Here is a 24,243-nt window from a genome sequence, read left to right as displayed (position 1 = left end):
AAAACAGATGCAAGATAGGCTAAAAAACTATGCAAAAATGGGGTAAAAATGGACAAAAGTCTTACCCTTGTAGACCCTCTTCACAAATGGTGGACCAGCAGTCTCCTTAAGTCCAAACCAGCTTCAAAACTTTGAAAACAATCCCTTAGAACCTCAATAGCCAAGGGAAGGTGTAATGGTAGGTGTTTGTGTGTAATACTATGAACAAACACCCCTAGAACACTCAAGAGAGAGAGATATAGAGATGGAATATATATATAAGCCCTAACCTAAAAACCAGAGCTCTCTAACCATGTTTTTCTCCAACCTTAGAAGAGGGAGGAGAGCCCTCCTCTTATAGAAGCTCCCTCTTGCAAAGCTTACAAAACAAGCTTGCTAAGAGGAAAATCCCTCCATACACGTGTATGGAGGGGAGCAAAGGTGGGTGCCAGCTATCACAGCTGGCACAAAATATCTACTAAAAGTAGATGAACAGTGATCGGCCATCCAAAATTGCCATTTTGACAAAATAAATGGCCGATCGGCAACAAAGAATGCCGACCGGCAATATATATTGCCGATGGCATAAAATCACTGGCCGGTGGCCTCGAGCCATGGCCGGTGATGTGTGGGGATGCCTCACAAGGCATTCCCTGCCCCTCCAAGGCAAAACACAAGTGTTTGGTGCAAAACCAGACAAAAAACAGTCGAGTCGAGAGATCCTGAGGCAAGGCGTGCAACCGAGACCTCCGGGAACTCAAGACGAACACAATCATAGATGATCACCGAGTGTTCCAACGGTGACGTCCAAGTCTTGAGGCCGGTCAAAAATGGGGTGTACAGTTGGGTAAAACACCACTTTTTGCACGGGTGGGCAACATCTACTCGGCCCTAGTTCCAGTTGGGAAAAACAGCAAATATTTGTACGAACGAGCAATATCAGCTCGGCCTTAGTGCAAGTCGAGCAAAACGCCACTTTCTGCACGGGCGAGCAATATCTGCTCGGCCCTAGCCCTAGTTGGGCAGAACGCCAACTGTTTGTACGGGCGAGCAATATCAGCTCGGCCTTAGTCCCACCATTGTTCACTTCTTGCCCCTGGTATTCATAATAGCTAAATATCCTTGTAACGTCTTTGTACAGAAACATATAGTATAAGAAAAAGGTAGGGTTATCTTTCATTACACGTCATTGATTTACATCAAATGCCAGAAGGCCAAGCTCCAAAAGGCAAAGGAATAGAAAAGGTTACATTTCAAAATTAAAATAACTTAAGATTAGCTGCATTCCATGGCCTGGGGACAACTTTACCATCTAAGTTTTCTAGCTAGTAAGTGTCTATGCTTGCAAGGCCAGATATCTTGTATGGCCCCTTCCAATTTGCTCCTATTTTGCCTTCGCCAGGGATCATTGTGTTGCCCATTACCTTTCTTAAGACCCAGTCCCCGATCCTGAATAGCTTAGGATGCACGGCCTTGTTGTATTTTCTAGAGAGTTCTTGCTGGTAAGTCGCTATGTGGATTAAGGCCCGTTCCCTTATTTCTTCAACTAGGTCAAGTTCCGGGGCCACAGCTTCATTGTTCAAGTCTGGCTGAAAACTTTCAAATCGGATGGTTAGCATGTCGATTTCCAACGGGATGACAGCCTCCATGCCATAGGCCTAAGCAAATGGAGTTTCCTCGGTCGAGCATCTCGGCGTGGTGCGATATGCCCAGAGCACATTGGGGAGTTCTTCAACCCACTTTCCTTTGGCTTTCTCTAGTCATTTCTTCAACCCGTCCAGGATGGTTTTGTTTGAAGCTTCTACTTGACCATTTGACTAAGGGTAGGCTGGTGTTGAGTTGTAAAACTCAATCTTTAACTCTTCACAAAATCCGCGAAAGAGTTTCCCATCGAACTAAGTGCCATAATCCGAAATGAGGGCCTTCGGGATACCGAAGCAAGTGATGACATTCTGCCAAACGAACTTTTTTACATCTTTCTCTTTGATGGTTGCCAACAGCTCGCCCTCAACCCACTTAGTGAAGTAGTCGGTAGCAGCAATGAAAAACTCGTGGTTGCCCAGAGTTGTTGGAAGTGGTCCCATAATATCCAACCCCCAAAGCATGAATGGCCAAGGACTTATAAGGGGGAGCAACTCTTTGGCCGGCTGGTGGATTTGGTGAGCAAATTTTTGACATTTTTCACACCTGCGAACGTATTTCTGTGTGTCCGCCTGCATGCATGGCCACCAATAACCTTGGGAAATTGCTCGGTAGGCGAAAGACCTGCCCCCAATATTACTCCCGCAGATGCTTTCATGAATCTCGAAAAGGAAAGCTTCTATCTTGTTGGGGTGGACACACTTTAGGTATGGCTCCGTGAAAGACTTCTTGTATAAGGCGCCAGATGGGGAGAGCCAAAACCGCTCTGATTTGGCCCTGATCTTGTTGTCCTTATGCTTTTTCGTGGGTAGAATTCCATCTTTTAGGAAGGCGACGATGGGGTCTATCCATGACGGTCCCAAGTCGGTGCAGAGTACTTCGGGCACCTCTGGTTCCTCAATGCTTGGCTGGGGTAAGAATTCTATCATCAAAGGATTGGGAAAAGTTATTTGCATGGATGCCAGGCTGGCTAGTTCGTCAGCTGCATTGTTTTTTCTCGCGGTTAATTTGTTCCATTTTTATTGTAGTGAACTTTTTGATTTCTGCGCGTACCAACGCCTGATATTTGGCTATCCTTTCATCCCTGGCCTTATACTCCCCAGAGACCTGATTGACCACCAACTTGGAGTCGCTGAATACCATAACTTCCGACGCTTTCATTCTCAATGCACTTTTCAATCCGGCGAGGAGGGCATCATATTCCGCCTTATTGTTGGATGTTAGGAAACCAAGTGTGATCGCGTGCTCGATGGTCAGCCCGTTTGGGGAAGACAGCACGATCCCCAGCCCGGCGCATGTCTGTTGGAGGCCCCATCAACGAAAAGTTTCCACATCTCGCCAATGAACAACTTCTACCAGTCGGAGGGATTTTAGGAACTCCTCAACTCTGAGGTACTGGTCGGTTCATTCTGGTCTCTTTCTATGTCTCGGTCGAGCTCGTGTTTTGGTAGGTTGTCTGGCTTCTCCATTTTTTACTTGGCTTTCATTTGCCCTTCTGCCACATGTTGTCCACCACTTGTTTCTGCTGTCTGAACCGTGGGCTGCACCAAATTCGAGCTAGCTAAATCAACCAGGCAAACATAGCATGTTATAGGGGCAAATTCTGCCATGAAGTCGGCGAGAGCTTGGGCTTTGACGGCGGTACGCAGTTGGAACTTGATATCGTATTGCCCCAATTCCACGGCCCACTTCAAAATTCTACCTACAAAATCTGTCTTTTCAAAGAGCACCTTAAATGGAAATTCGGTTAGCACAACTATTGTATGGGCATGAAAATAATGCGCCAGCTTTCTGGAAGCCATCATTAGGGCCAGGGCCAATTTCTCTAGCGGCAGATACCTGGATTCAGCCAGGAGCAGGGTCTTGCTTATGTAGAAGATGGGGAGGTGCTGAATACCTTCAGCACAGACGAGGACGGCGCTTACCACGTGTTGGGAGATTGCCAAGTAGAGATACAGTTCTTCGCCCGGTTTCGGTATGACTAGGATTGGGGCTGAAGAAAGGTACAACTTTAGATCCACCAATGCGCGGTCACATTCGTCATCCCAAAAGAACTTGGCCTTCAAAGTTTTGAAGAAGGGCCTGCAATGATCCGAAGACCGGCTGATAAATCGATTCAGCGTGGCTGCCATCCCGATGAGATATTGCACGTCTTTCGTTGAGTTTGGACGCTCTAGTTCTCGTATCGCCTTGATTTGGGAAGGGTCGGCTTTAATTCCTCGGTTCGTGACCAAAAAACCCAGAAATTTTTCGGTGCCAACTCCGAAGGCACACTTGGAGGCATTCAAACGCAGCTTGTGATGTTTAAGTATGGTGAACATCTCTGCTACGTCGGCAAGGTGTTGAGACTTTTCCTTGCTCTTTACCACCATATCATCGATATAAGCCTCCATTGTGCAGCCAAGAAGGGGAGCGAATATCTTAGTCACCGTCCTTTGAAAAGTTGCCCCGGCATTTTTCAGTCCGAATGGCATAACCTTGTAGCAATACAGGCCTCTTGGAGTGGTGAACGAAGTGATCTCTCGATCTAGTTCATATATGGCTATCTGGTGGTGGCCACAATATGCATCCAGGAAGCTAAACCTCTGATGGCCAGCGGTTAGATCTCCCAGTTGGTTGATTCTTGGGAGGGAGAAGCTATCCTTTGGGCACGCACGGTTGACCGTCTTATAATTAACGCACACCCGCCATTTACCGTTCTTTTTCGGCACTACCACCGTGTTAGAGATCCATCTGGGGTATTGCACTTCTTCTATTGCGTCCACTTCCAACAAGTTCTTGACCTCTTCCGCCACTATCTCGGCATGGTGCAAGGCTGAGTGCAGTGTCCTATGGATGACCGGTCGTGCATTCGGAAAGACATTCAACTAGTGGCAAATGAAGCTAGGGTCGATGCCAGGCATGTCGTAAGGCGTCCATGCAAAGTCCTCCATGTTGGAAACCAAAAAGTCGACATAATCAAGCCGCTCAATGCTGGACAGAGATGAGCCCAAAAGAAAGAACTTACTTGGATCATTCTCGTCGACACGTACCTCTACCAAATCTTCGACCGATTTCTTCTCGGTCTTTCTTCCTACGTCTTCCAAGACTTCCTTTCCTTCTGGACCCTCTATCATTTGCATGAAGCCTTTGGTAGCTTGGCTGCCATTTACTGCGATGAAACACTGTTTTGCCATCACTTGGTCTCCCCAAACCTCTTTTACCTATCCAGTCAATGCTGGAAAGCGTAGGACCTGATGGTAGGCAGACGCTACCACTTGCATAGCATGCAACCAGCCCCTCTCTAAAATTAAGTTGTAGGTTGATGGGACCTTAAGCACCCAAAATTCCACTTGCTTCATGACCGATCTCGCTTTGACCGGCAATATAATCTTTCCGATTGGCCATTTTGGCTGAGAGTTGAGGCCCACCAGAGGAGATGTTGCAGGGGCTAAGTCCTTGTCCTCCAACTTCATTTGTTTGAATGCGTTATAATACATGATCTCGACCGAACTCCCCTGGTCAATCAGAATTCTTTTGATGTCGAAGTTTTTGACGTGGAGGGTCACCACTAAGGCGTCATTATGAGGCACTTGAATTCTCTCCAAGTCTTTGCTTGAAAAGGTCAGGACGTCTTTTACTTCGGTCTTTCCTTTCTTTACGGCGGACTGAACGGAGAGCACCTCCCTCATGTGCTTAGCTTTCTTGATCATCCCTCTTAGCTCACAGACCCTTGCCGGCTCAATGATGCCATGGATGACATTGATTACGCCTTGCGGCGCTGCATCTAGGACGGTAAGGCCGTTTGGCTTGGCCTATCCCTGGGGAGCGACTCTCATACCGCCATCTATGTACTGGTCCAGATGCCCTGCCGCCAACAGCTCCTCCAATGTTGTTTAAGCGACACACAATCTTTTGTTCGGTGCCCTTGTTCTTCATGGAAGGTGTAGCGATACCTTGAGTTGAAGCCTTTATGCGTATTTCCCAACTTGGCCGGCCAACGGACGTAAGGTTCACCTCGGATTTCACTCAAGATGCGGTAAATAGGGATTTTAAAAATATTGGTGATGTCGGTTCGCGCTTTTAACTTTCTCTTGGCATCTTCCTCTTCATCACAAGGAGCGTTAGCTCGGTTGTTTTTGTGATTTTTGTTCCTATCATCGGCGGTTTAAGCCACGACGTTGATCTTTAGACCAGTCATTTGGGCGATTGTCCTCCTGCTTTACTGAGTGAACTTTCCCCGTCACTCTTCTGTCCGTCGCGACTGGATTCACCTTCTCGGTTGCAGTGGCGGCATCATCCTCTACTCGGATGTGTTTGTTGATCCGTTGCATCAAAGATTCCATGGTTGTGGGCTGGTGCATCATAAGTGAATCTTGCGCCTATGTCTGATTGGAAGACCCCGCTTGTATTGGGTGATCGCTAGATTGGTGGGGCAGTCAAGGATCTCATTGTAGGTTTCCCAGTACTTGGCATTGTATGCCTTCAAAGAGCCTCTAGATTCCATCTTGGCGCTCAGGAGATGGTTGACCTCCTTCGGGGTTCGAGTGTTGGTTTTGAATCTGGTGATGAAGGCCTCTGCTAGTTGTTGCCATCCCTTGATGCTCCCCTGCGGAAGCCTTTTGAACCATTTTAGGCCCAGTTCTCCCAAGCTTGCTTGGAATATGAGGCACATCAAGGCGTCATTGCGCCGGTGTCCGGCCATTACTTGCCAATGATGACTCACGTACATGTATGGATCCGTCTTGCCGTCGTACAATGTGAACTTAGGCTGGTGGAATCTGGGAGGGAGCGGCATGGTCTCGATTTCTGGAGACAGTGGGGTAGCGGTAAGTCTCGTTAGCTCTCTGTTTACTGGTGCTAGTGCCATCACTTTGGGCGCTGGCATTGCCACTTCCTCACTATAACGGATTTGGGGACTTAGCCTTTGCAATGCCGGCAGTCTTTGGGTCTCTCTACGATGAGCTCTCTCTCCTCCAACACATCCCTCAGGTCTCCCGAATGGGCAGAGAAAGAGTATCTCGACATCGTCGATGGACGTGAGGGACGGTAGCTGCTATTGCGAGTGTAAGATTTACCCACCTGTGGGTTGGAGTTCCCAACCCCATAGCTTCTGGTGATAGAAAGAGAGGGCGTCCCATCTTCGCGGCGACTGCCAGAGCGAGGAGGCAAGGTGCGCTCATTGTGGTCGCCCTCTCCAGCAACACCCTTCCCCTTGATCTGGCGCTTCAGCACCTTCATTTCAGCCGCCATCTTGCGAATGAGGGCATCCTGGTCTTTGAGTCTGTGCTCCAGGCGCTGAGCATGTGACTCTTCCCGTCGTCGGCGGCCTTCTGGACTCTTCGAGTGATCAGTGTTCCTCGCGCGTTTGTCTCACACACCTCTAGAAAAGGTCTCTAGGCCCACCATGGTCGGAACAGCAGGAAGGCCATCTCTCCGTCGGACAGACTCCGGCGTGACACCATCGACAACGGACAATGGAGTTTCATCATTGTTAGCCATGGAAATGGTTATAAAAGCTTGAAGAGCAAGGTTTGTTTGTCCAAGTTTTCCCACAGACGGCGTCGATTGTAGGAGGGTGAAATATCCTCCATTCTCCGTACTCCTTGAACTCGAGCTTTACATAACGTTGCTTGACCTGAAAACAGAAAGACGGTGAGCTACCTGGCGGTGTGCTGCCGGATAAACCCTTTGACGATCAAGTCAGCACACTTGGAGAAGAAGAATGGAAAGAGAGCACTTTTAAGAGAGAGAGAGAGTTAAGAATTCCACAGATTGCTTACTTTCAACGTTTCTCCCTTCCTTCTTTTTCTAGGTTGGCCATGCAGCCTGAGGGATTATGGGCGCACTACCTCTGCTGTCATTCTCTAGACAAGTGACTGTGCTCTCCTCAAGTTTCCTTACACGTGCAGAGGCCAAAACCTCCTAACAGCATTCGTCAAACTGCCAAACGGTATTGACGCGTACCAGGAATGGATTTCCCCCTCATCACATCATTGGTCCAGGTGGCACACTCAATCGGTTTATCACAATTGATTTATCCCTTGGGGGAAAATGCCACCGTGACTAGGACGACCGACTTATGATAAGTCGGTTCGTCTGAACCGGCTAGCCGTGAGGCATGCCGTTCTTCATCTCGACCCAAATTCATTCCGGACTGCGCTCGGCTCAGTCCCAACGTATTACCATGGATCTAACCGAATATCAGGCCGAGTTAGCTCGGTGGGCACATGCATGTCTGTACATTCTGGTCGACAATCTTGCTCGACCCAACGTGATGGGCTGGGGAACCGTGTCGATTTAGCTCGGTCAGACACAGTCTAGTTCTCGCAAGGCCCATCGTTATATCCCGCGTTACTATAGCTCGGCCGTATTGACCGACGCAAATCTCCCTCTCAATCACCAAAAAATCAAAACCTTGAATTCTCTCTCTTAAGTCTCTCTCTCGACCACCACAACACCGCCGTCTCAAACCCACCCCACCTCCTTCATCTTCCTCCTCTTCTTCTTCTTCTTCCGATCGAGATGGTGGCGAGATCAAGATCGCGAAAGAGAGAGAGAGAGAGAGAAGATGAAGCAAAGGTGGGTAGCGGCGACGATGGTGGGGAGGTGGTGGTGTCGTCTCAAACCCACCCCACCTCCTTTCTAAGTTCTGTTCTGTTTCTTTTTTTTTTTTTTGGTGACAAGTTGCCCCAAAACGACAAGACGACGTCGTTTTAGGACACTACAGGAAAGGGCTGCAAACAAAGGCGATCGAGGATCTAGACTCATGTTTCTCAAACCCAAATACCCCTATGCAACTATCCAGATTTTTTGTTGCACATTTTGATTTCTTCCATCCATCTACATTCAAATTTTTTTCACAAATGAGTGTTATGACCATCATTTTTACACACGCATCTCATGTGTGAGTGTAGCCTTCTAGTATATTAGGTACACATGCAAACAATTTATCAAGAAAATATTATCGATTAGTAGTGGCGTAGTTAAGATTTTAATTAAGCAGTATGATTCAATGAGTATTATCATTATGTTGGACTTAGATTCTACACAACCTATCAAAACTAACTCTCACATAATAAACTGTAATTTTATATACTTTCAATCACATTGACAAAAGTAATTCAAACTTGTCAAATTACATATATATATATATATATATAAATAAAAATAAAATTTCCTGGTTTCTATTACTTTTTTTGTTTTTATTTTATTTTATTTTAAACTAGAAATGAAAACTTGTTTTTCTTATCAGTTTTCATAAAAGTGGAACCAATTTTGAAAATTTTTGAAGATTCTAAAAATTTTAAAAATACTATTGCTTCGACAAGAATCAAAGCCATAATCAACATCTTTACTAGTAGAATCAATGACAATAACAATTGCAGTTGTTATTTCCACAACACTTTCTATATAAATACAATTGAAAATTTATATTGTAATATGCATGTGAATCGTATTACCCATAACTTTAAATACTAACTAAACAAGATAAGAATAAAAAAAAATTTAAAAAAAATCTAATTCTACAGACAAGGTTCAATTTGTCAAATCCCAAACACAATGGATAATATATACTTAAAAAAGTAGGGTTGTTGGTTTCTAGCTGAAATGGGTGTGTTTTCCCGCCAAATTTGGGCTTATGACCCTGCTACCTTAGGCCTATTTGGTGCACTTCTGATTTGTTGAAAGTTGATGATGTTTTAGAGCAACTCTAATTTTTTTTTTTAGGGATAATTGTAATTTTTATTCTTATAATTTAAATTTTAGGGCAAACTTCACTTTACCACCCATGGTTTGGGCCGAGTGCGGTTTATCCCCCTAACATTCAGGAATCACCACATAATCCTCCTGTGGTTGATGGACTAAAACGCATAGTTAGCTTTTCTATTTAAGATAACAGAATGTAAAAGTCACGCCCCTCTATAGAGAGTGAGTCCGTTTTTATGACGAAAATACCCTTCCTACCTTTTCAAATTTACAAAAGATGTCATTATATTTTTATCCTTCTTTTTGTTAACCTCTTTTCTCTCTCTCTCTCCCCTCCCCTCAAACCACCACCCATATCCATCACACCACCACGACAACCCTCCTCTCACATACCATCCTTAAACCTCCTCCCACATCAAATTGATTCATCCTCAAAATTATATTTTACACACACACACATACATATATATATATATATATATATACTCCCTCTGTCCCAAAATAATAGTTCCTTTTGGGGAATCCAACTTTTTTTTGGTAGTACAATTATTGCACTTTAAAAAAATTAATTTTTCAAAATTACTCTTTAATAGTAAATTTTTTGGGGAATATCAATTGTTATAATTGTACTTTTTATGTTGTCAATGAATTTAAAAAAAGGGTAAAATAGAAAATTCATATTATTTTTGTCCTTAACTTTTGAAAAGAGACTAATATTTTGAAACAATGGAAAATGGAATAAGGGACTAATATTTTAGTATGGAGGGAGTATATGTGTACAGTGAAGATGAGATTTCATATGCATAAACTGAAACTGGTCCAATATTTCTCACCAAATCACTCAATTAATTATATTCATCAAATAAAGAAATCATAGAATTTAGATCAAACCATCTTTCATCTTCTTCCTTTTTTTTTTCTTTTTTTATTTTCCCTGGATAGAGGTTTATAGATCTGGATATTTATGGCATTGTTTATAACTTCTGAATCAAACTTTATTTATATATACAACCCAATCAAACTTTTTTTTAGTTTTATAACTTCTAAATCAAACTTTATATATATATATATATATATTAGTTGTATAACTTCTTAATCAAACTATATATATATATATATATGCATATTTATACAACCCTATCAAACTTTTTCTTGATCCCATTTTGGTTCGAATCTGAGGCAAATATAATTAAAAAGTGTTTGTATAATTTCTCAAGTAATAATTAGATTATCCTTTATATATATGCATATTATTGGATATTATATCATTAAATTTAATGGGACGATCCTAATTCTCTGAACCCTTTTTTAGCTTTGATCCAAAAAGGTTTGTGATTATTATGGGTTTTAATAAAGGTGTTGAAGAAGATGAAGATGAAGATGAGATTGTATATATATATATATATATATGTATATGCATGTACACATATAAAGTTTGAAATGGAGAGAGAGAAGAAAAAGATGAAGATGGAGAGAGTGAGAGAGAAGAGCAAGATAAAGATGAGGGTATAATTGTCAATTTACAACTTCTGTTAACAGAAGTTAGTGTGCGTTTTAGTCCATCAACCACAAGGGGATTATATGGTGATTTCCGAATGTCATGGGGTAAATTGCACCCAGCCCAAACCATAGGGGGTAAAGTGAAGTTTGCCTATTATTTTAAGGGCAAATTTCATTTTATCCCCCTGTGTGGTTTGGACCGAGTGTAGATTACCCTTGATATTCGGAAATCTTTACATAACCCCCTTATGGTTGGTGAACTAAAATGCACATTAACTTCTGTTAACAGAAGTTGTAAATTGACAGTTATACCATTCTTCTCTCTCTCTCTCTCTCTCTCTCTCTTCCTTCTCTTCTTCATCATATCCAAAAGTGTTATATCCTTCTTCTCTCTCTCTCTCTCTCTCTCTCTCTCTCTCTCTCTCTCTTTTCCTTTTCTTTTTCTTCCTCCTCCATACCCATTCAACAAATTTCCACTTCTATTCAGCAAAACACTTGATTTAACTTCATGCTACCAACTCTAACATATATATATATATATATATAGGTGTAGATATTCCTAAAATCTGTTAAGACGCTTAAGATCAAACTATATTAAAAAAATATATTTATAAAAATATAGTTTTTATGAAGTGTATATATATGTATATATTCTTTTCTTTTCTTTTTTTTTGGTGAAAAAGTCATAAAATAAAAATAGAAAAATTACACAAAATCAAGAGGAATGCCCTAGGCCCTACAAAACTATACACAACAAAAAACCAATAGCTAAAAACATAAATAAAAGCTAAGACAAAAAGGCTAGCATCTAGACACAAAGCAATCTAAAACAAAAACAAAAACACATTGCAGCTGATCAGCATAGTAACAAACCAAAAAAACGGCAAGATATTGCAATTCATAGCAACAAGATCAGCAACAGATCAGCAGAGCAAACAGATAGCAGACACAGATCAGCAGAGTAGATAGATAGCAGACACAGATCAGTAAAGCAACAACAGATTGCAGCAGACAAATAGTAAACATAGATCTGTACAAATTCAGAAAAATAAAAACACCAACAAACCTATTTAAGAACAGCTAAAAAGGCTAGCGTAAATATGCAGCCTGGCCCTCAAGATGCCTTTCAAGCTCTTACCGAACAGAGTAACCTCCAACACACCTCAACACTACCTGTGAACACCAATAAGGATAAACAGACCCTACAAGAAACTGTGCTCATATCTATATCAGGACTCACTTTATGTGACCTCATAATCTCAACCCACATATAGGCACTCAAGCTCAGCAAAGAATAAAAATAGCTGAGCATAGAGGTGAAAAAAAATGAAGCAAAAAGCTCTCCAAGAATGTAGATCTCTCTTCACTCAACCCCTTAACAAATAACTCCCTCACAAAAGTACCAGCTTTGTCACCTGCAGGCACAACAGTTAGAAACAGAATATAACTGGTACTCACATCACTCAATCCATAAGCTCACAAACCTCCATTGCCTAATATAGATCTCACAAACACTCAACCCACTTTCCCTAAGATTAGGCCAGCTTGACAACCTGCAAACAAACAGTTAAGGAAAAAATTTTTAGTAGCTTGTAGTCACTCAACCCTGGATATAGAGATCTCACCACACTCAACCCACAAAACCTCCCCATCACTCCACACATAAAGTCTTGGAGAGGCCACTTTCAAGGATACCCCCACCTGCAAAATTTAGTAAACATATATTCAGTATATCACAGTGAGGGGACTGTTTTGATAATAGAATCTGGCAATCTCTAGGTGGACAAGAACCATACATCATTTGGATTTCTCTTAACATCTTTAAGTGACAAGACCCTGAACCTTATCATATTAAATATATTCAAGGCAACAACTTCTTCAGGAATTTTCTCTGTGGTGAAAATTCTATTATTCCTTTCAAGCCAAATGAGATAAATAGAGCAAGTGAAAACAAGCCTAGAAATTATGGAACCAATAGACTTACCTTTAGCAGTTTTGTTAATATGAGAAACCAGGTCAGGCCATTACATCACAGGCCAAGCCACATTTATCTTTCACATTTAGCTAAACTTTCTTAGAGAAAGGACAATAAAAGAACAAATGGGAATGGTTCTCAGTATGTTCTGGCACAAAAGACAAGTAGCAACAGGGGAAATGCCAAAAAAATTAAGTCTATCCCTAGTGTTAAGTCTAGTTTGAATGGCTAGCCAGGCAATAAAACTTGCCTTAAGGATGGACACAACATTCCATAACAAATTAGACCAAAAGACCTTATCAAAAAAGTGCCTCCAAGCATTCCAAACAGATTTGATAGAAAATTCCCCATCAGAAGATGAAACCCAAATAAGCTTATCAGGCCCACTGCCAGGGATAAGAGTATGTGGAGTGGACTGAATCAGCTCACAGATATCCGCTGTAAGAAAAAAGGCCACTTCCAAGAGAGATTGGATATAATCCTACTAACCTTAGACTCCCCATTAAGAGTAGAATTATATATGATCCTATCCCCAAACTTAGCCCAAAGAGAACCAAGGGGGTGCCAATTGTCATACCAAAGGAAAATCCTCTATCCATCCCCAACAATATACTTTATGTGAGGATAAATAATGGGTCTAAGCCCCAAGATTTTCCTCCAAACGCAAGAGGAGTTTGATGGGCAGAAACTTCTACCCTTTAACAAATAAGATTTGACCCATTGACACCACATAAATTGCTCATCCCCAAAAAACAAGAACCAGACATGTTTAGCAATAGCAGCCCTGTTTCACACCTCCATAGATTTGAGACCTAAGCCCCCCTCCTTCTTAGGGGAACAAACTTTATCCTAAGAGACCCTAGCCCCATGCTTCTTAAGATCACACCCAGACCAAAGAAAGGATCTAAACAGACTCTCAATCTCTTTCACAACCTTTTTGGGAAATATAAAGAGAGAGGCCCAATAGACTTGCATAAAGAAAATGATGGATTGGATCAGTTGCAGTCTACCAGCATATGAGAGACATTTGTTGGTCCAGCTCTTAATCTGTTTGGTAATTCTCTAAACAAGTTGCTTACAATCACAGGCCTTAAGCTTAGACGCAATGAGAGGGACTCTAAGGTATCTAAAAGAAAGGAAGCCATCAAGGAATTGCAAAATATTCATAATATCATCCCTTAACTTCTTCTTACACCCAGAGAAGAAGACATGGCTCTTGTTGGGGCTAGAAGAGAGACCCGAGAGGGCTTAGAATTCGACAAGGCCCTCCTTAATAGCCTAGACAGTGAAGGTATCCCTGTAGACGTCCCCGAACGCCCCAGGAGGATGAGTCCCGTTGCGTTCGTTTTGGGCTCACTACAAGTTCAGACTCTCAAATTGTCATGGTTCTTAATCTGAACCAAAGAGTCCAAATATGGCAAATCATTTTGAGAAAACAGATTTTGAAAGAAGTGCCAAACATGGACTGCTTTGCCAGATACAGAGTCGCCACCTAAATGTTTTGTTTTGGGGAAATTTAGGAAACCCTGACTCGTTTGCCTAAGGCCACGTCTGTCATCACCAAAGTTGCCTCGGCTCGGGAACTTGGGTACGTTTGGGGAAGGTCACTTCGTGAGCACCCCCGCTCGCCCGATCAAAGATCGGCCTCTACTAACCATGATATCTAGTTTTGAAAACTTTATGCGTTCTTATTCTGGTTATTAGCCTAGATTTACTACGTGATGCGCACAGCATACAAGTATAGACTGGATCGTCTGAATTGGAACAAAATATTTCATGTTTATTTTTGAAAGTGGTTTGATGGTGCTACCCGCAAGTAGGCTAAGACGTGGATTTGCCACCCTCGGGTGGCCTTAGAAAAAACATGATTTTGCCACTTATCTAGTGGGCTTAAAACTCACAGTCAATGCATTTATTCCAATTCAAATAATCCAACCTTCACCCACAGGCATTCAGGCAGTTTATATCACATAAGCATATAGCCTCATGGTAAGCATGTTATCATGGCAGTCACTCACACGCATGCAAGGATGCTAAAGCATAAAACTTATTGAGTACTCTAAGCCAAAACAGAAGCTAATTAGGAATCCATGCATGATCCTAACTATACAGAAATGCCTAATGCAACACATGCAAAATGCAACTAAGATAGGCTCGGCTATTCTAAAGATGGCATGTGAAGTGCTGCAATTAACATGTATTCAACTTGGAATTGAGATACAAATGCAGTTAGTATGATGCGCCGAGCCCGGTGTATGCAAGACAGATGAATGAATGCAAACATGCTATCATACTGTATGCTAATTGAAACATGCCCTAATCTAACCATCATAAGCTGATAAATAAAAGGGAGAAAGACGTGGGGTTGGAAGACATACATCACACACACACACACTTATTACAACACTGCCCTCGCGCAGAAGGTCCGAAAGAATAATATAGTCCCGAATAAATAATACAGTCCGAATAAGTACAAAATCCTAATTAATTAACACATTAATCTAGGAAAGCAATAAATTGCACGCAAATTCGTGGACCGCCTCAGCTCTGTTCCGGATGATGAATGATGATGCTTGAATTTGCCTTGCACGGAAATACCTTGTGATGCCCCAGTTTTCCTCTGTTTGCAATTTTTCTTGGAATGCGTGCCAAGCTCCGGAAGGCTGCTGATTTCTGATTTGCTGTAACAGAGAGCAACAAAGGGGCATGGCAAAGTATTTTCACATATGTATGCATGACTACTCTTCGGAGAGTGTAGTCCTCGATCCTCGTGCCACCAATCACGCATCTCGATGCATGATGGCCGAGGAGTCGAATTGCATGACTCAATATGGAATGAAAGCATATATGGACACAACAAGGCCTGGACTCTATCATGGATAATCCGAAGTGTCGGCGACCGGGAATTGAGACACGTTCCGTCACTCGGAGTACGAAACGTCCCTCGTTTCCTGTGCTTGGGCTAACTCCTATCCCAAACACAATGCAATATGCATGACATACATGAATGCAATCCTAACATGCAACCTAGCATACACAATGCTATGAAATGGCATACGCAATGCTCGATGTAACACGGCATACACAATGCACAATGGACTTACACCAACATGAGTGGACCTCAGCCACACTCACATCAGTGGCCATTAGGCGAAAATGAGACTATCGAAATGCGTGCACGCATGCACGCAAATCGAGGACCGATCCTAGGCATAACATGCAACTCTAACAAGGCATGGAATATGGAATACAAGCATGTAGATTCCAGCACTGAAATATGATGCAAAATGGTCCCGAATTATGGAAAATATGGCACCCGATGCATGAGATGAACCCCGAAACTCGAAACTAGGCACATGGAATGACTTGTAGCTATACAAAGCATGCATTATTTGATCATGAAGCATGAAGACAGAGCCAAGGCAGTCCCAAAACATGGACATTTTCAGTTCAAATCATGGCCAAAAGATGCTAGCAAGATGGACTAAAATAGCATGCAATTTTGGCTAGCAAACATGGTTTACATGGCAAGTATAGGATGCACATGGAATCTCACCAAACCAGCAAAAATTGGTGAATAAAACATGTGAAAATAGGCCCAAATAACCACTGATATGCAACCATGGCATGGAAAAATGATGAGTTACTTTAGAGGGCCATGCAAGGAGTCATTAAGCACATGCAAGATAGACATTTGGCCTAGCATAAAAAACTATGAAAATCAAATATGGTAGTCCCAAAACTCACCAAATTGACCCTGGAAAGTGACTCCAAAGCATGCAAGATAGGGTCTCTTTGGAAGGCCAAAATGACCACCAAACAAGTCAAGGTGAGAGGGGGTCACCCCCCTCTGATTTGGAAGCTCAAAACAGTGTCTTAGCCACTGAAAATCCACTGGATTTCAGTGGCTAGAAGGCCAAATAAAGCATGCGACAAGGGCTTAGGCGTAAGGCTCAAAATAGGAGACAATCAAGCATACAAGGAAGCATATGACCTCAAAAAAAAATTGAACCTTAAAAAAACTTGAAGATGAGATTAAAACAAGATATTTTTCAGTTTATGACAACTCTCAAAAACAAACACAAGTAGGGTTAATCTATCATGCAAAAATGGCCCTAAAAGAAAGAATAGAGACAAGGGACAGAAGCTGGCCTCAAACAGTGAAGAGCCCTTCAACAAAGTTGAAGAGGGGCTCAAAACAAGGCACTTTACAGTTTATGTCAAGCTTCGAAAATAATCACAAGTAGGCCTAAAATATCATGCAAGAAAAAGGCCTAAAAAAGGGATAAAGAGACAAGTGATAGTTGTTGGCCTCAAACAGAGGAGATCCCTTCAACAAAGTTGAAGAGGGGCTCAAAAAAAAAAACATTTTACAGTTTATAACCAAGTCCGAAACAGCCCACAAATAAGCCTAAAATATCATGCAAAAAAAGGCCTAAAAGAGAGTCTAAACACAAAGGGTGAGGAGGAGCCTCAAACAGAGAAAGACCCTTAATCAAACATGGAGATGAGCACAAAATATGACTATTTACAGTTCGGGTCGGAGCCTAAAAATGCAAGCAACAAAGGATAAAATAGCATGCAAAATAAGGCAAGAAAGAGGGAAAATGGGACTCACCCTTGTAGAACCAAGCTTCAACAGCTTTTGGACCAGGTTTGGGAGCTCTTAGCCTTTGTAAAATAGCCTCAAGTTGTTGGAATAGAGTGTGGAGGTGTTGTGCTATGGATTGGTGCAAGAATCTTAGGGTTTTGAGGCTTGGCGTAGAGAGAGAGGGAGAGTTAAGACAAGAGGCTCAAAGCAATTTTTGTAACCCTTAGAAATGAAGGGGAGAGGCTGGTTATATAGAGGGAGAGGGGTGGAGAAAAGGGGGGAAAAACTAATTCAAATTTCCCCCCAAAAGGGAAGACCTTCGGACAGTGGGTCAAATGCAGAATAGCTGGCACAGTTGGAATACACTTGGAGAGAGGATCATGGCCGGCCAGGTTCAAAAGGTTCAGGTGGCCGGCCGGCCACCTCCCATGGCTGGCCGGCTAGGGGTCAAAAGGGACAATCAAAATTGCTGACCGGCCACCTCAAAAAGGTGGCCTCCCATGTGTGCACAACACAAATATGTGGTCAAAACCCAGAAAATGTGAACCAGGAGAGAGAAAAGCCAACTTTATAGAGGGGTTCAAAAGGGTCAGAGACAATTACTGGCCAGTCTATCAATATTGGTGGCCTCCCAGGTGTGTACAACACAAATATGTGGTTTAGGGCTAAAGAAAGTGGCCCGGGAGTGGTCAACATTAGCTTTCTAGTGAGGAAAACGGGCGACGGAGAGCGATGAAGAAATAAAACTGGCTTTTCAGAAAAATTGCTGTCCTCCTACCCTCCTACAAGCTTTCTAACAATGAAAATAAGGTCTCCACCAAAAATGAACCAAAACGGATGCAAAACGTAGGTTCGGGGACCGAAACGCGCGGCCCGGGGCCCTGAAAATGGGCTGTTAAGCACCGGAGGTGGCATTCGACCACGAAGTTGGTCTCTTGGGCAACAGTGTTCCTCAAAAGGGAGGAAATAAGGTGTATACCAAAAACCGGAGTAAACGGAGGTGGTTAAGCGGTCCCGAACCGAGGCACACGGCTGACGGCTTCGAAAAACAGGAAACCAGGCTCCAAACGGGAAAAATGGCCTACGACCACGAAACGTAGCCTACGGCCACTGAGAGATGATCTACGAGACCTCTCCTTCCCTTCGGGAAGAGAAAACAGAGAAAACAGAGCCTGGTTCGCAAACCGAGGCAAGGCACGAAAAAGTCCAGAAGTCCGGAGACAAGGCTTGCAGTCGGGACTCTGAAACTTCTGAACGAGCACAAAATGCAATATCACCGAGCGCTCAATCAGTGACGTCTGAGTCTTAAGGTCGGTCAAAAATGGAGTGTCTACAATCCCCTTTACAGAAGATCATAAGATCATCTGCAAAACAGAGGTTAATAATTTTAGTCTTCGTACACCTCCAATGAAATTTAAAGCGATGGTGAGAAGACTTTTCTTGCATAATCCTAGAGAGGATCTCCATAGCTAACACAAAAAGGTAGGGGGACATAAGATCCCCTTGTCTAAGACCCCTGGCTCCCCTTAAAATACCCCTATAGACTCCCATTAATACAGATGGAAAAAGAAGGGCTGGTCATACAAGCCCAGATCCAGTGGACAAGGCAAGGTGGGAAGCCCATAGCCCTTTGGACATCAATCATAAAATCCCACCTCACATTGTCATAAGCCATCATGATATCCACTTTCATGGTACACCTAGGAGTAGAAGAATTCCTATGGTAACCTCTCATCAACTCTTGGGACAAAAAAATATTGTCCAAAATTCTCCTCCTTTGGACAAAGGCAGATTGGATAGGGTCAACAAGATTCGGAAGGACCATTTTAAGTCTATTTGCTATGATCTTAGCAATACACTTATAGATGGTATTACAATAGGATATGGGCCAATAGTTCCCAACTTTTGACGGGTTAGGAACTTTAGGCACCAAAGCAATGATGGTGTTGTTAATTTCCTAGAGAAGCTCCCTGGATGTGAAAAAAGATTTAATAGCAGTGACAACATCCTTACCCACCACATCCCAAGCTTTCAAGAAACTAGCAGGGAACCCATCAGGACCCGGGGCCTTATTCGCCTTAAGAGACCAAAAAGTATCTTTGATCTCCTGGTTAGTAACCTCCTTAGATAATATCTGAAACTGGGAGGGAGTAACTCTCCTATCAACAAGGGATTGTAACCTATCCAGCCCATTATAAACATCACTGAAAAGAGTGCCAAACAGATTAGAGAAATTCTCCACAAAAGCAGCACTAGCATCCGCAAACTTCGAAAGCTTCTCCCCAGAATTAAGAGTAACATTGTTAATTCTATTCCTATTAGTATTACCTTTCACATTCCTGAAGAAAAATCTAGTATTCCTATCCCCAAGACCAAGCCACTGAACTCTAAATTTGTGATGAAAAAGACCCTCCTCAACTCTACTCAAGTCAACATATTTACTGTAAGCATCCCGCTCAAGGTTTTGAAGGACAATATTCAAAGGGGTCCTTATCGAGCTTGATTTGAGCATTCTCCAAAGTAGACTTAGCATGATTAACCTGAGTAGAAATCTCACTATACTCTTTCTTGTTAAGAGCTTTCAAAATAGGTTTGATGGCTTTCAACTTTTGGCAAATTCTAAACATAGGAGAGCTCCTTAAATACTTACACCACACCCCAGAAACACTAGAAATGAAGTCCTTACGACCCCCCCCCCCAAAAAAAAAAATCAAAGAATTTAAAAGGTTTAACAAAACTCTTAGCTAGGGGGTTTAGATCAATAACACGGGGCGAATGGTCAGAGATACCAAATGGCAAAAAATTAGCAGAGGAGTGAGGGAAAGTTGTGAACCAAGTTTCATTCACAAGGGCCTTGTCCAGCTTTGAAGCAATAAAGGCACTATCTCCTCTTTTATTGGCCCAAGTAAATTGGCAGCCTGTATAAGACAGATCAGTGAGCTCAGTAGACAAAATACAAGTGTTAAACTCCTCTTTAGGACCAGTCCAGGAAGAGGGACCCCCAACTTTCTCAGTTGGCACCTAATAGCATTAAAATCCCCCAAACACACAAGAGGTGAACAAGAACATTTAGAGGAAAGAGAAAGAACATCTTTGAACAAGGGAACCCTCAAAACATGTTTATTTTTAGCATACACAAAAAAAACCGTAGAGCTTGATATCCCCATCTAAAATAGTGATTTTGCAAAAGATATATTGACTAGACGTTTTAATGTATTGGATATCACAAAAAGTTGGGTCCCAGCAAACCCACACTCTAGCTTTTACATCGGTTAGTGAATTAGACAAAAAAAAAAAAACCCCAATTTGATAAAAAAAAATTCAAAACTTCTTTCTCGGGTCATTCTATTTACACACCACTTTCCCTCTCACGGCAAACCATTAATTAATTTATTTTTTATTACAATTTTAACCTTAAGTGAAATGACTATAAAGGACAAGTTATGATACACCCCATTTGTGTATTTACCATAAAGGATAAGAATCAATATAATATAAATCATCAATTTCAAACTTGTTCCTTACGTATCTTCTCTGTCAAGAATCCAAAAACCTTAAAACCAAAATCAAAAACCCTTCAACAAATAATCAAAAATATAGTATTATTGAAGATTTTGATTGGATTCAATGAATGATGCATCTGACAATTCTCATTCGGAACAATGGAGCAATGAAAATGTTATTTTTTTTTGTTGTTTTCGTCTTCATTTTCGTTTATGAGTGGTAAATAGTTGTTCGGTTAACCAGAGGTGAATGATATATCATTGTTCGACAAACTACAATCGAACAAATTACATCTGTTCAACAGACTACAATCGAACAACTTACATCTGTCAAACAGACTACAATCGAACAAGTGCAATTTGTTCAGATTACTACAGTCGAACTTTTTCATTTAATTCAACTCTGTACTTTCGAATAGTTATAATTTTTTTTTTTTCAGAACAGTGTTGAGCAACACCACCGACGACATCTTGATGAGTGTTTTCAGCAATGGTGTTCACCGGTGTGAATAGAGAATGGAGGGGGAGATAAATATCGTGGGTGTGGGGTGTGTGGCTGTGTGGAGGCAAAGATGGAACTTTGTGTGTATATTGTTGTGGGTGGGTGTGTGAGTAAGGGTAAATATATAAATTTGTGGTGTGTGATGAGAAATCGAACAAATTACATCTGTTTAACAGACTACAATCGAACAAATTACATTTGTTCAACAAACTACAATCGAACAACTTACATCTGTCCAACAGACTACAATCGAACAAGTGCAATTTGTTCAGATTACTACGGTCGAACTTTTTCATTTAATTCAACTCTGTACTGCCGAATAGTTATAATTTTTTTTTTTCAGAACAGTGTTGAGCAACACCACCGACGACATCTTGATGAGTGTTTTCAGCAATAGTGTTCACCGGTGTGAATAGAGAATGGAGGGGGAGATGAATATCGTGGGTGTGGGGTGTGTGGCTGTGTGGGGACAAAGATGGAACTTTGTGTGTATATTATTGTGGGTGGGTGTGTGAGTAAGGGTAAATATATAAATTTGTGGTGTGTGATGAGAAAAATATTTATTTTTACAAATTATTTTTGGTGTACCTTTAGAAGTGGTTTGCCTTGAGAGAGAAAGTGGTGTGTAAATAGAGCCTCTCTTCTTTCTCTCTAGAGGGTTTAATTTTTATTTCCAAAAGACCCCCAAGACTTTGATACCATTTTTTAGCACAAGATTTCTCACTTCTTTCATTTTTGAAGATTCATTGAATCCTTTTATATTCACTGTTATATATTTATGAGGTTTGATCTTACTTTTTCTTGCAAGTATAAATATGAAGTTTCATCTTCAGTGTATACATGTGTATATATTCATTGTTAAAAAGTAAAAATGAAGTATATATATTCCCAAAATATATTTAAAAAAAAAATCTTTCAACAACTTTCTCTTTTTGTCTCTCTAACTCAACTTACAACGATGATGTACAACCCAACCCAAAATTAATATATATACCCTAGTTGAATAATATATACATATAAACTCAGTTGATTAATATATATATCCCAATTGAATAATATATATATATATATATAAACCCAGTTGAATAATATATATATATATAAACCCAGTTGATTATATCACAGTGAATAACATATATACATATATATATATTGAAGATTAAATTGCATATCCAGGTTCATCGCCATGGTGTATGGGTTCGGGTCCAAATCGCCGATCCAAACTGCCTGGGATCATGAGAGGTAGAGGAATGGTAGGGTTGTAATTTTAGAGAGAGAAGGAGAAAGACCCATGGCATGCCTTTGCAAATTTAAAGATGTTCAAGGGGTATTTTGGTCTTAAAATATAGCTTACTCTCTGCATGGGCGTTTGAACTACACAGTCCGTTAACTTGGATGGAAAAGTGAACAGTGCATTTTGGTCCACCAACCACAAGGGGGTTATTGGTGATTTCTGAATGTTAGGTGGTAATCCGCACTCGGTTCAAACCATGGGGGGGTAAAGTGAAATTTACCCTTATTTTAATTTAAATAATTTAGTCTCTACACTTTAAGTTTAATTTTAAGTTGGTCATTCTATTTAAATTTTTGTTAATTTTGTCTTCATGTACACATTAGAATATTGACAAGTGTCTTAAAATTATTAATTTTAATCTCCAATTTAGAAGGAAATACCAAATTGAAACTAAACCTAAAGTTTGGGACCATATTATTCAATTTCAAATTATAGGAGCTAAACTAAAATTTAATCAAATTATAAGGATGAAAAGTGTAACTAACCTTTTTTTTTTTTTTTGTTATAATGGGTGAAATGATTATATTGATCTTTATAAATTTTCATATTAAATTAATTTTTAATCACAAACTTGTGATTATTTGGGAAAAAATTGGGAATGGTAGAAAAAGACAGGCAAGTGAAAAAGAGAGTTTGTTGGATGTGCCAAAATGACATTTTATTTTAATCTATTGAATTAACATTGCTAAAATTTGGTATTTTAATACTGTAGTATGTTAAATTATGATTTTAACATTACCAAAATGACAACCACAGGAAATGCTCTTAGAAGTATATTTTTCTTAGATTTTTTTAATAATTTGTTTGAATTATTTTTATCTTATAATTTGGTAAAGTTTTTAAAAATTGATGACAATTATTATTTTTTGGTTTGACAATTATAAATTTAAGAGTAGTCACTCATTTTTTATAATACAAATGTGATTCAAATATATTGTGTGGGTGATTTTCCGACCACACTGCCCGCTTAGTAACCGGCTGGAGAGCACTGGCAGAATAGATGGCACCTGACTGACCTGCAACAGAAATATAAGAATCCCGCGGTGGTTTCGACCACCCGGGGGCACTCCGACGATCAAGTCAGTATATCTCTCAAAGATAAATCAAATACTAAACTCACAAGCTTGAGTATCAAAAACATACCTCAGACCCATGGGGGTGCCTCTCTTTTATAGCCAATACAATCCTAGTCCCAATAGGAGCCTGGCCCTAATGGACTTAGGATTACTGCTAATCTGGGACTCCCAGTGGGATTAGGATAAACTCTCTAAGAGTCTTATCTTTACCCAAACTGAAGTCTTCTCCCAATCTAGGACTCTTGTCCATATCCAAGTTGAGTTCCATCTTCATTCTAGGACTCTTGTCCCTTATTCGCTTATCTCGGATTCCGATATCTTCGGAGGCAACCTCGGCCTAGCCGAGATGACCTCGGCACAACGACCAAGACACGTGGCACCTCGGCTGACACGTCGGCGTCACCTTACCACGTGTTGGTACTCAGAAAATATTTCCCCACAACTGCCCCCTAGGTTCTATTACCTCGGCATTCTGAGGTGATGGAACCTATAC

General features: G+C 41.2%; 1 protein-coding gene across 1 annotated transcript; it reads right to left on the bottom strand.

Moving 5' to 3' along the window:
• Positions 1-19,332: 19,332 nt before the first annotated feature.
• On the bottom strand, positions 19,333-19,887 carry LOC145797727 (uncharacterized). The gene has a single exon (XM_082885141.1). It carries the CDS (start codon positions 19,885-19,887, stop codon positions 19,333-19,335), a length of 555 nt encoding a protein of 184 aa, XP_082741267.1.
• Between the last annotated feature and the right edge of the window lie 4,356 nt (positions 19,888-24,243).

This window comes from Camellia sinensis, chromosome 8 (assembly GCF_055761805.1).
Source record: "Camellia sinensis isolate YWXY chromosome 8, ASM5576180v1, whole genome shotgun sequence".
In the NCBI taxonomy this organism is placed as follows: domain Eukaryota; kingdom Viridiplantae; phylum Streptophyta; class Magnoliopsida; order Ericales; family Theaceae; genus Camellia; species Camellia sinensis.
Note: the sequence above shows the minus strand (reverse complement) of the source record. Positions and strands in the feature narration are given on the sequence as shown.